The sequence below is a fragment of the Pipra filicauda genome, unplaced genomic scaffold (assembly GCF_003945595.2).
Source record: "Pipra filicauda isolate LSUMZ 115617 unplaced genomic scaffold, ASM394559v2 scaffold296_size2174093_pilon, whole genome shotgun sequence".
NCBI lineage: Eukaryota > Metazoa > Chordata > Aves > Passeriformes > Pipridae > Pipra > Pipra filicauda.
The window spans coordinates 1,030,326-1,044,041 of record NW_024104416.1 but is presented as its reverse complement, the minus strand read 5'-3'; the positions used below and the strand labels follow the sequence as shown (position 1 = coordinate 1,044,041).

Below are 13,716 nucleotides of genomic sequence, written 5' to 3'. Positions count from 1 at the left end.
TTCCTTTTCATGATAATGGTGTTGTAACTCTTTTTAATGGGAATGCATTGTCAGATCCATAAAACATACATAAAACATATATTACTCTAAAAATGAGAAAAGAACATCTCGGGAAATAATATCTTTGGAAATTGCCATAAAGCCAGCACAGGTTATTGGGAAGTTTGGGTTAGTTTATGAGTCTGCTATGGCAATTATAGGAACGACCCCACAGTGATTTAACAGAAGACTTAAACTGATTCTCAGTCCTGCTCCTGCACTGCTGCTGTTCTGACTTGATTTGATCTGCTCTTTATTTGCACCAATGTAAATATGAGCAGAAATCCTTTTTTGCTGCCCCTGCTGAGGATGGAATCCCAGCACTGATACCCCACCAGTGGTAAATCCCCATTGTTTATTAATGCCAGGTAGATGGGACATCCTACTTGGTGACAGATAAACACCTGCACCACTGGGGAGGCACAAAATGTTGTCTCTAGGTTTTTAAGGCCTGCTGTGAATTAAGAAAATGATCAACTGCTGCCAAAGATGAAATCTCTGCTGCTATGAATGGGGAGAAGCTGCTACAGCAAAGCTTATCTCTCCACAAAGAGACACTGAGGGGCAGTGATTTATGGGGGGCAGATGCAGCATAGGAAGAAAGATTATTACTCATGGTTTTTGCTATGTGCTTGGATCATGCTTTATCCAAGATAATTTACTGCAGATAAATAGAACATAGCCAGAAAATAGCAGCAGAAACATGAAGTAAGTGCTACTGGAGTCTGTAGTTGTGTGTTAAGGGAGAATGATCCCCCAAGGCTGATACTGCACCCAGAATGTACCACCCTTCCTACACCAGTAAAGCTCTGCACCCAGCTTAGCTAAACCCACTGGGTCCCTCTCCCAGGAGAGAGCCATGTGCTCCAGATGTGGTTCCAACACATGCTTCTGAAATGACAGGGCTAGAATAAGACAAACTACAGCCCATTTTTTACAACTGTTAGCCAAATTTGTAAGTCCTTTCCACCATCAGGCTTAAAAATGAGGAAGCCCTAAAGTGCCATGCTCTGCAGAATGGCAATTAAGGATAAAGGAGAGATTTTGCTGCTTGGTTTTAAAAACAACAGGTAAGGAAAGGTATCATAGAGCCATAGAACATCCTGACCCACGAGGATCATTTAATTCCAACTTCTGGCTCTTCACAGGACAGCCCCACAATCCCAACTATACACCTGCTTGTGAACCTCTGAGAGGTTCCACACACCTTTAGATCAAGTGATGCAAAGACCAGACAATGTTCCATCTCTTCTAAGCAAGAATGAAAATCAAAGTAGTGGTGTATTGCACAGAGATGAGGATGAACATACTTTTTGTTTCTTAAAAAAACCCACAGGAAATCACAGAATCACAGAATGGTCTGGGTTGGAAGGGACCTTAGAGATCATCTTCTTCCAACCCCCTGCCCTGGGCAGGGACACCTCCCACTAGACCAAAAGACAAGTTTCTTGTCAGGCTGTTGTTTAGAATAATTCTTCTGAATTCTTTAATGTTTTGTCCCATGACTTAATATTCATTCCCATGTTCAGAGATATTCAAGTTTCATTTCATTTATGGCACTGCAATACTCTTGAATTTACGGAGCTTTTTTGTATCAGACTCATGTAAAGCAGACGTGGTATTGGGAGCACACGAGGTGATTCATTTCTGTTTGTGCTGCCTGGGTTTTCATAACAAATAATACACAAAAGCTCTGTCTAACCAAAATATTGATAGAACAGATAGCTATTGAAAAATGTAATTTCCTTGAACTACAATTGGTTGTTGCCTCCCAAAATTCTGTTTTGAAGAAAAAAAGATGCATTGAAAAAGGCCAGGCAACACTGAGCACTAAAACAGCCCATCATTTTTAGAACAGATTGGTTTAACTCTGTTTTTTTGAATTTTTAATTAAAGTTTAGTATTTTTGAAATTGTATCATAGAACATATACATAAAATTTACATCACATACGTGATACAATAACAGAATAAACACTTGAAATGCACATTCCAATGAAAGAAAAAAAACCTGACATGTTCCTATTTTGTTCCAAATTGGAAAGAAAGTAATTGCATCTCTGCCCCCTATTTGTATCTGATGAATATTTTTTCTCCTTTAGCAGTAGAATTACTAATTTGAAATCCACTTTTTTTTGTCTTAAAATATTTTTTTATGCAAAGTCATGGGAAAAAAAAAATTGGGCTTTCCAGAGCTCTCTCAGACAAAGACAAATTAATCAGGTGAGCAGACAAAAGCAAAAAAGTTGCATAGAAAATTGAGGTCTGTATATTTCTTAATTAACTATTAAGCCAATACCGTGGGAAAAAATTAAATCTTCTAAAGTACTGCATATGATTATTAAAAGAAGATATAAATCATACTAATTGATTACCCTTTTGTTTAAATGTAAGGAATTTTGGCCAATTCTGTTTCATGTATGCCAAGTGTTTCTATATGACTTGATGAGTCACAACATTCTAATTCAGTTTACACACACGAAATATTTTTGCTTTTAAGAGTTTGAAAGTCTCTTGATTTATAAAACGATGAACAAATGGAAATCAAGTAAATTTTTAACTCAATCCTCTTTTGGGGCTTGGACAGAACAAAGAGGCTCAATTTTAGGACACAGGTAGGCTTGTAGCTGGTCTAAATTATTAGGGGTTTGGGGCAGGACAAGAAAAGAATTCCAGGACAACAGAACAAGAGTGGAAAAATAGCCAAGTTAAAACAGAAGCAGGAGTGAAGCCAGGCTGAGATGAGGAATAAATGGGACAGGATGAAGAGGATGAGGAGCCCAGGACCAAACCAAGAGTAAGGCAGAGCAGGGTAGAGGGAAGGAACTAAGGTTAAACTGAAAGGGAAATTACTATTGAGCTGGAATAAAAGGAAGAAAGCCAACTTGCTGTCCCTGTGTCTGCCTTCACACACCTTTCCAAGGCCCTTGGCTTTGCACCAGCAGTGCAAGGCGTTTTCCACAGACACCAGTGGTCAGCAGTAACAAAATAAGGGATGGAGCCACTGCTCCAATTGTGACAGCTCAAACTGCCCACTCTAGTCACTGCTGTTTACAAATCTTAGTTAACACTGTGTTTAGCTTGTTCTGAAAGTCTGATTTAGAAATGAGAATCACAGAATACCCTGAGCTGGAAGGGACCCACAAGGACCATCCAAGTCCAACTCCCGGCCCTGCACAGACACCCCAACAATCCCACCCTGTCCCTCAGAGCGTTGTCCAAACCCTCCTGGAACTCTGGCAGCCTTGGGGCTGTGCCCACTGCCCTGGGGAGCCTGGGCAGTGCCAACCACCCTCTGGGGGAAGAACCTTTCCCTGAGATCCAACCTGAGCCTGCCCTGACACAGCTCCAGCTCTTCCCTGGGTGCTGTCCCTGCTCACAGAGAGCAGAGATTGGAGCTGCCCCTCATGAGGAAGCTGCAAAGGGGAAGGAGAAAATGTGTGCTCGTCAAATGAGATAGAAACCAACAATCTGATGGAACTGGAATAACGGATTTTGTTCAAATTAAATCAAAAAGAGAAAAACATTGTAAACTGAAGACTCAAAAGTCATACAGGCATAATGATCTCCAACTTTCTATCTTTAAAGCAGGAATGGGTTTAGACAAAGGAATACAAAATACATTTTGACGACCTTACATCTGCATGGCACAAACTCAGTATTGTTAGTGCAGACACTACAGGATTATTTAAATTCACTGCAGAGATTCACACTGATGATTCAACCCCATCCAACCTCATATTTCTCATAAGAAATGCTCACATTTCTCATTTTCATTGCATTCCTCTGTTTCATAAGACTACTCCTGTGGCAAGGAGCATTTGGGGGACTTTGAAAATGATCTGAACTGATAAACTTTAACATCATCAACCAAATCCTAGATGAGTATTTTCAGAGAAACAGAACAGTGTCACACAATGGGTAAGGGAAGCACACTTAGGACTCTGCCAGTAGTTTTTCCAAAGAGCACTTTAAAGCAGCACTACCTTATAGGGCTGGAAGACACGTCGGGGTCATGGGCCGTCACCTGACCAAGCACAGAGTTAAGAGCAGCATTTTCATGCACTTCCAGAAGGTAAGTAGGTGAGGAAAAGACTGGTGGCTCATCAGCATCCTCTACTACAATTTTTACCGTTGCTGTATCCTTGAAGGGGCCTCCACTGATGAAGCGAGGATCGATGTGGGTGTTGGCCGCCTCTACCTTCAGAGTATAGGATTTTTTGGTCTCAAAGTCCAGTGGCTGTTAAGAATGACAAAGATAAATGTCTTTTACTAATGGCCACAGAGAAAGAACAAGTGACTATAATGCTGATGGATGGGAGTTATGTGCATTTAAGCACGTTCAGTGAGTTTTAATGCAATCGCTTCCCACTCCCAGAAACCCAGACCTGCAGATTTTCTAGGCATGTATTGATATCTGTTTATTTATCAGCCTCAGAGAAAACAAAACTGTTTCCTTTCTTTTCACAAGAAATTTACTGAAATATTCTCTCTCCTGAATTATACCATTACAATTACATATCAGATAAATACTACAAATTCGTTGGTGATGGCACGACTTGCATAGTAATAATGCACTTGATCAGTGCTTTGGTAGTTGGAGATAAGAAAAAAAAATATACTAGCTCCACAAAGAATAAATATTTTATTACTTCCAGAACCATGTGAAAAATTCAAAGAACTAGCAATTACTATTGGTTGGACATGAGAGGTGTTATGTGGAAAAATGTAGAGCTAATCATATAAGAAACTACTTCAATATTATTGCACTTCAGGTTCCTATGTATTTCAGTTTATAGGGGTAAATGAGGTAGACATCTCTCAGGAATTTCTTAAAACTGTAGCAATTCCTACTACTGTATCTTTTTTTTTCTTTTTTTCCCCAGAAACGGAATCTCAAAACCAATTACTTTATTCCATCAATATACCTGCCATGTCACCACTGTTTTTACTATTTCACAGTTCCATATTAAAGCATAAAAGATAAAAACACAGTGGATTTAAAAGAATGAAATACCAAATAAACCCCAAATCTGTGACACTTTTGAGTGTTAGACTTTTTCATTAGAGGAGATTCAAGTTTGTGTCTTGAAGCACACCAGTATATTCACTATATAATTCTCTTGTGTCTCACAACGATTCAAATTTCAAAGATGTAAATTGCCAAGCATTGGAAAGATATTAAGATTTGCATTATAATATCCCAGGGATAAAAAAAAAAGGACATAGACATTCTGAATCTGCAATGCAAATACCAGCAAGAGCACAAACAAGAATCTTCAGGAAGTCTGTCAAAGCCTTCAATATGTATATGTTCAAATTCTGTTGATTTTTTTTCAGGTATGAATCAAGCTCTAATGGGATTTGCTCTCTCTCACGAAGTCTAGTAAACATGAGAAAAACTTGCTTCTTTAGCAGCTCTTAAATTAGTGAGCTTTTGTAATTATGAATGGTGATTTACAAATCAGCATATTCACAAGTTCCCAATCATGGCTCCTGCAGCACTTTTTCCATGGCTTTTCATATGCTTTACAGAAATGACAGCACCCCAATACATTTAGTCGTGCTTAATCAGAATATCATATTGAAAATTTACTCAGCATTGTCTGGAGCCCACGAATTTATGCTCAAGAAAATCTGCTGGTGAACAGTCCCCTCCATACATCATCTACTGTAGTAGAACCAAAATTATTATTGCTGTCAAAATGAATATATGAAACAACATTATGTTGGAGACTCAGTTATGAAATAAAGCCAAGGGAACTGGGGCAAAAGGCTAATTGCCTTAGCTTACAAAAGAGGCCACAGCATACAATAAACAACAGTAAGGAAGATCTGGGATGTATATCACAATTTTCTCTTTAGAAGAACAAATCTAAATTTAGATAAATATACATCAGCTTATTATAAATCTACAGTGCTGACCTACTCACTGAGAAAAAGTTTTGACAGGCAGTCTGCCTGACCTCTTTAATTACAGGTAAAAGTGGACTATTAATTACCTGTACTCACTGGACTCTCTTTTTTTCAGTGGGATGTCACGGTCTGGGTTTTGTTTACTTTTGTTTTTTAAAAACAAAGATTCATTTAGAGTGCTCTGTGGTACTTAGTTAAAACCCTCTCTGCCAGCACTGTAAGTTATATTCATGTGCTTTTTTTTAACACAGCATGAGAAACAGTTTTTTTTATCCTTCCCCAGAAAATAATGACAACTAAATCTGCAATTAATGTTTTGCTGGCTTAGCTGGACAAGTTTTGTCCTAGATATGCTGTCTGTCCCCATATTTCTGTATATAATTGGGTAGTGTTTCTGTTGTGTATGTGCAAATACCTCCCTTTACACATATCAAGACTGTACAAGCATAGAAAAGTTCACACAATTTTCTTTAGGGCCCAAATTTGACACTTCTCATGTGAAACTACTGATCTCCTTGATAACATTCACTGAAATCCTTATTCATTGAGTGCTGAGAGTTCAACATGAGAAAAGGTGGAAAACTAAGCCTCTCACACATCAGGCAGTTTAAGTAATTCCCCATGATTTACTTTTTCTCATAACAGCTATGCAGAAAACCAAATAATTGAGGAAAGGTATTTGATGAAAACTCAGCCAAGATTTTATGGAACTTTACACCACCACCAAAGCCAAATCTAATCTACTCTTTTGCTTCGACCCCATGGAAGCCCAGATAAGATTAACACGTTCCCAGTATCCCTGGATGTCTCCCCAGTTGTCACCTAAATGAGAAGTGTGAGGGACGTGGCCAATACACCCCTTTTTCATCACTTCACTGGCCTGACACCTCATCCATAGAGAAAAGAATCCCTGGCTGGGTAGTTGTATGTACAATAAACATGTATTTTTTTTAACAGAGAGATGATTTACCTTTCTCACTCTAATAATGCCGTCCTGAGTTTGTGCATCTGTAGTAATTTCAAATATATCCATTCCATCTCCTTCAATAATATCATAGGATGATTTAGCATTCTCTCCAATATCCAGGTCATTTGCTTTCACCCTTCCTATTGGTTCACCAAGAGCAACATCTTCCATTACTGAGAAGTGATACAGACCTTACAAATAAGAGGAAAACACTAAACATTACACCTGGTTCCAGTGTCCCTTGTGTGCTCTTCAATGTTTATACTTCCCCAATGCAAACTCTTGAGAAGCCCAACTGATACAACCCACATTTACACAAGTTATTTACTGAAAGCAGCAAAATGTGTTCCTCACACAGGAATATTCAGTTTACTGTATGTGAATGTTCTTTTCATTCCACTAGTCTCCTGCATCTTCCTTGCAGGGATGCTTAGTGTTGGCAAACACAAATATCAAGCTATTTTCAACGCTGGAAGCACGTGAAGTTCTCTCATGCTGACACTGTCGAACTTACCTTTTTATTTTTAGACATTTTATTTACATGGAGTTAGAATTTGACCATGAAACTCTGGCTTTTAACCTGCAGAAAACTGGTCTCATACTTCAAAAAAAGTATTGTGTAAATACTTATATAACGTCAAATATTTACTAATTTTTAAAATTTGTTTTGGTTTGGTTTGTTTGTTTAAGCCCTTCCACCTCCCACTTGTGGTAAGAAACTAATCAAGAAACATCCAAGGAAACTCCCCAGATTTATGTTTTACTGGCAACAATAACTTCATGGCAATCATCACTGTATTCACTATTTGGTTGTAGAGTTACACTGAAATCCACTAGAAACTGCCATTCAAATTGTCAGCATTTTATTTTTTGTAACACTTGCTTCAAACCTTCTAACCAAAAAAATGTCCAAAATCTATTTAAATATATTATTTTAGGTAGGAATTGTATTAAGACAACCTCAAAATACCCACTTTACTACTGCATCTCCCTGTTCCTAACAGTGTTTTAAAACCCAGAAGACACATGCATGTTTTACATAAAAAACTCTCTCTGGAGTCCCTGTCTTTTTACTTCTTCATAATTTAAACTTATTGAAGCTACAGTTAATACATGATCTAATGAAATGTAGTGCTATTTAGCAGCTAAAATAGGTAAAAAGAATTCAAGGATGAGATCACGAAGATAGTTTTTGACAGAAGGTTCTGGCCTTGTTCTTCTCTGTCCCCCTGTTGTTCTATGACAACCTGTATTTTTTTCTGTTATGTGCAGTAATATTTTTCCAAGAACAATGTTCTGGAGTTGTTGCTTTACCTGTTTTAGACTGATTGCAGCAGCAACAGTTGAAAACAGGAAGGAAACTGGGAGGAATTCACAAACACATGTATTAGCTACTCATGGGGTCTGTCCCAAAGCGATTTGTTTTTAACATTTCCAGGCTAAATTATTAGAGATAATTTGGAGATCATCAAGATTCCTCAGTATATCCATAAGGGCTCACAAACAATGAGCAGCCAAAGCAGTGAAGTGCCTCGGGAGACTAAGTTATGCATTCATCATTTATAGTGCTGGCCACACGTTGTGGTTTGAGTCTCCAGGCACAGCCGATTGCATTTTTAAGTCGAAATTTTGCTTCTCGGATTTATTAAGACAGTTTACAAAGCACTGTAACCAAGAAAATAATGCTGCAGTTGACTCTTTTTACACAAATCCCTCTCCGGAACTACCAGTTGTGCTGTCATAGCACAGAGCTGACCAAAAATCCACGTTATGCACCTTTGAAAGCCCTTGGTTTCCACAGCAGCGCACGGTTCTCCTCATTACAATTCCGTGGTAAACTGCCGGGTTAAAAACTTCGGTGACTTATAAAACGCCTCTAAAATTATTTCAAAGAGATCACAGAAGTAGCGAAAGTTCATCTTTTTCATTTCTAAAACCCGGGAGGCTAACACTCTGAAATCAAACCATAAATATACATTTCTGTCCTGCCAGGAAACAATAACCCGATAAAACACACAGCTTCCTGAGCTCATTACCATTTATTGTGCAAGCAGCATGTATTACATCTTATGAATTTCGATTTCATTCTGGTTAGGCTGATTGTGAGTTTGATCCTTTCCTATTTTCCTTTCCAGGCAAATGCAAACCGTGCTTCAAGAGTATAAAAAAATGTTAGGTTTGATCAGCTCCTGTCTAAGGCCAGAGCGTGGCTAATCTGCAGTGCTGGGCAGCAAGCTCTGACTGCTGGGGTTTAAAAGGCAGAATTCGTAACAATATCTAGTTATAAAATTACTATGGCTCATAATTAAATGCAATGTGTAGAGAATACCCAGGTTTGTTCCTCCTAATGAATTTGCATAATGGGCAGGGTTATACCAGGGTGGTTATTCCCAGATGGAAACTTGACTCCTACACCGGAATGCACTAAGTAAACAGCTTCAAAGGCAGCACCTTGCTTGTTGGAGGAAAACTGATCTTAGGAGAAAATATATTCCAGGGATAGTGCTGAAATCTTCCTGATGCTCCCAGTCAGTGTGTCACTGTTCCCAAACTGCAGGAGAACAGATGGGAGCCAACTGCACAGGGAAAGGGCCCTTCCATCTCTGTGTGCTCCCTGCTGAGACCTCCCCTAAAGGTACCAGTTTGGACCAGTCGTGCTGCTGATTTTCGGGTCAGATTTTTGTCACACTGGCAGCAAAGGCTTTTTGAGACAGGAGCAGTGATACAAATATAAAGGCCAGGTAAGCTGGCAAAGGTAGGTCTGTAGTCCCTGAGTTACAGGGACAGTGCATTGCAGATATAAAGGAAATGTCTCTCTGCATTCTGGTGATATGGTTCATGTGTAGGAGTTCACATTATCAGGGAAATTGTTGGAAAATGCTAACACACAGGGACGAGCAATGCAATGGGATACAAAGTAAAAAATTTACATGTTTCCTACTTTATGAGAGAAAACCTTTTATTGTGCAGAGTGCTTATCTGTTAAAAACCACTAAGATGAGGTAATAAAATATATATTGTGCAAATAAGCTTTTACCTCTGCTTATTTATTTTAGATTTCTCCCTCTGTCCATCTTTATGGGCATCTTCTAGACTACAGAAGAGTATTTATCTCATGCAGAGTACTAGGACAAACCCATTTTACTCTGTGCCCTCAGAACAGGGCAAAAGTGGACTTCAGGTCATGCATATGTAAGACAGAATTAATTTTACATTGATTCCATGAGTACCTTAATAGAAAAAAACATACTCCTAATGAAGCAAAAATGATACAAAGTCTAGATGCAAACTCAAACCAAACTGACTCTTAATACCTTATAATTTTAATTTTCCAGAACAAGCTGGATAAAATGATAAGTGTCTAACAGTGTGTTAGATTGCACCTGTTCCAAATAAAATTGATCCAGTCAATATTCTCATCCCTCTCCTTTTTTCTTTTTGTCTTCATCTTGGAAATAGACTACAAAGCTTGCAGAGAATCTCAGCAGGATGCCAGATCATTTTAACCTAGCTCAGCAAGATACCCGCTGGAACCACAGTAGTAAATATGGATTTTGAATTAAAGATCAACAATTATCTAGGCTCAGACTTATCTTCTTTGTTTTCTTCACTATTACCTAATTAGTCAAACCTTTATTTCTTTTATCTGTTATATATGTCTTTTACTGGTGGGGTCACTTGTCTGCATGAGATGGAAGCAACAAAGCACGTAGAAACAACTGCACTGAGAGTAAATATGTTTATTTTAAAAGTCCCCAAGCCCTTCTGTGTGGATGTAAGAGGGGTAACAAGGAAGACTCAGATCTGTGTACACTCTTGTGGACATAATTCCCTCTTACCTAAGCTCTTAATGAGACAGAGGGCTATTAAACTTTCTCTAGTAACAGCTACATTTTTTTTTTAAAGTTACAGTACAAACCCAGCCAATATAAACATTAAATAAATAAAAAACCACCTTGAATAAAAAAAAAAACAATAAAACAACACTAGAATACTTTCTTATATAGAACACATACGCATAATGGCACTTACTCTGTGCAAATTTGGGAGGATTGTCATTAACATCCGTGAGTGTAATTGTCACTGTGGTAGTTCCAGAGAGTCCACCCATATGTCCTCCCATGTCCTTTGCTTGGATGACCACAAAATATTCCTCTTTGGCTTCTCTGTCCATGTTGGGAAGAGCTGTTTTAATTATAGCTACAATAATGGGGGGGAAAAACAGTCAGGTACAGACCCAAATTCAGTTTGCAGATGGTTTTATGGATAAACATAAATACTGGTATCCAAAAAACTGCTAAAGGTCCATCTCTTGATACAAAGGATGAAGAATTTGAGATTTTCAAAAAAGCATAATAGAGGTCACCTACCTTGATTTAACTAGCAATGTAATGAAACTGCTGTTCAAAACCCAAGACTTAATCATAGCTGTGTGATAAACGTTATTTTTTACATTTTATTCCTGACAAACTTCTTGGTTGCTGTGGCACCACCCACAGAAATCCATTCATTGTTTCTCCACAGAATTCCCAAACAAAACAAATACATGGGAAACTGAATCTGTAAACATCTGTGACGTTGTTAAAATATTTTCAATGTAGAGAAGTAAAATAATCTGTTGTATATCAAGATATAAAATGTCAGTGGGATAGCAGGAAATATCAGCAATGGACAACACAATTAAAACCAGGGCAAACTCTTATAGATTTCATGGACAATGAAATAATAAAGCCACTTTTTCTTTCCAAAACTTTTCCACCTGTGAGGTGCTATTATATTCTCAATAAGTATACAAAGTGCAACACTAAACGTTTAATGGTAAAATTAACAAGTGTTCATCAGAGTTTAGTAATGTCCACCATAATAATATCACAATGGATTAAAAAGTCTCTCTAAGCCTAAGGAAAAAAATTCTAAATGTTAAACTGAAATATGGACTTTTTTATTTCCCTTTTAATTCATGTTTTAATTCTATTTAAAAAAAAAAAAACAAAATAACCCAAAAGAAACCCCAAAAAAACAACTAACCAACCAACCAAAGAAAACAAAAACAACAACAAAAAACCAAACAAAAAAACCAAACCAAACCAAAACAACAACAACAAAAAAAAAACAAAACCAACCAACCAACAAAACAAACAAACAAACACACACAAAAAAAAGCAAACCAAACCAAACCAAACCAAAACCACATTTGTCTAGGCAGACATTGACAGTAACTCACCAAATCTTTGTAATTCATATATTTCATTAGCTCTCATGCTCTAAGTTGGCTTTTTATACCCATTATTTGTTAAGTATTGTCAGGAGTTTTCGGTTGTCAATCAATAGTTCTTGTAAATCTGTTAGTTTTGATTTCTCTGTTGGGACTGGCACAGCTTTGGAGACTCCATACAGCTTTTATTCTTTTGTGTGGCACAGTTTCTATTAAATAAGCTTCTTAGAAATGACACTCTGGCTGAAATGCTAAGATTATCTATTCATGTAGAATAAAGAACTGATCCCGGTCTTTACCATTAATAGAGAGGTCTTTTAGTAAATTCTAACATTTATCAATTCCAAAGTAAATGCTCATATTTATTAATTATCCATTTATCTTTAATATTATAATACTAAGAGTGTGATCAGCCCTCCTTTTCGTGGCTGAGCACAGAACCACACAGAGCAAGGGGATGGAAGGCATTTCTAATACAGCAATGTTCTATAACCACCAAACATGACATGGGAGCACTCTTGCAACCTACACTTTCGTACAGTATTGCTATAAAATATTTTTGGTTGTTTCCTTAGATATTTTGGAAGTCTAATTCTGGACGAAAACGAACCCCCTGTTTTATTTCTGCCACAGCCAAGCCTGAGAAATCTCGTGTTCCCTGGGAACTGAGAACCACAGAACAGTTGGGGTTGGAAGGGACCCCTCTGGAGATGATCCAGCCCAACCCCCTGCCAAGGCAGGGTCACCTGCAGCAGGTGACAAAGGGACAAGCCCAGGGGGGTGCACAGGCAGTGGTTTTTCATTCCAGGACAGGACAAGAGAGGTTTGAAGCCACAAGGCCAACAGCACTGCAGGCAAACGTGAGTTAGGAGAGAACAGAAGTTACTCTGCAACACACTGAAGAACAAGCTTGTGTTAAGTTTTCTGAAGGAAAACAGGAGAACAGCAAACCCCAGAAGATAACAATAAACATTTATCAGATGTGATAGGTGCAAAATGCGTTCAGTAGAAGAGTAGGGTCGTTTCCTCCATGGCAGCCTGGGTAAGGAGAGGAAATGATCCTTATTCCTAAAAGTATTTGACAGCTGAGACCAATTTGGACTGACTGGGTTACTATTTAGGTATAATGATGCATTCAGCAAATAAGTCTATTGTTATAAATGAGATGGCTCATAAAAAGCAGGTTAATGCAAACTTAGGGTATCAGAATTTGGTCCACATTCATATTTTTTATTAATAGAGCTGATCCAGAGATCAATAAACTATATTTCAATGGGGTTTGTCTTAAGCCTCCTATATTTTTCTCCATTATTATTTTCTAGGCAGAGTTTCTCTGTTTGTTTGGGTTTTTTACCCTAATTTACATAGTTAAGTCTAGCCTACAGATGACTTGTATAAGATGCCATATTTTGTATTCTGCAGTTTCCTCTGAGACAAGTCAATTATTTCACGAAAGTGATGATTTTTCCTAGACATGTATTTTAATTTGTCTCTTAATGTATGGAACAGTCTAGCCCCTGCCTATGGTTTGAAAGATATTAGGAAGATTAAATACTTTTAAAAGTGCCTAAAAAACCCCTC

General features: G+C 37.9%; 1 protein-coding gene across 3 annotated transcripts in view; it reads right to left on the bottom strand.

The window, feature by feature from the left end:
- The window catches only part of CDH8 (cadherin 8), a 154,060-nt gene that overhangs the window by 55,558 nt on the left and 84,786 nt on the right, over positions 1-13,716 (bottom strand). For all 3 annotated transcript variants that reach the window (XM_027744742.2, XM_027744744.2, XM_027744743.2), the window contains 3 exons: positions 10,953-11,120; positions 6,924-7,111; positions 4,024-4,277 (listed from right to left, as the gene is read on the bottom strand). In XM_027744742.2, coding sequence (XP_027600543.1) covers positions 4,024-4,277; positions 6,924-7,111; positions 10,953-11,120 — 610 coding nt within the window. The remainder of the gene's footprint in view (positions 1-4,023; positions 4,278-6,923; positions 7,112-10,952; positions 11,121-13,716) is intronic.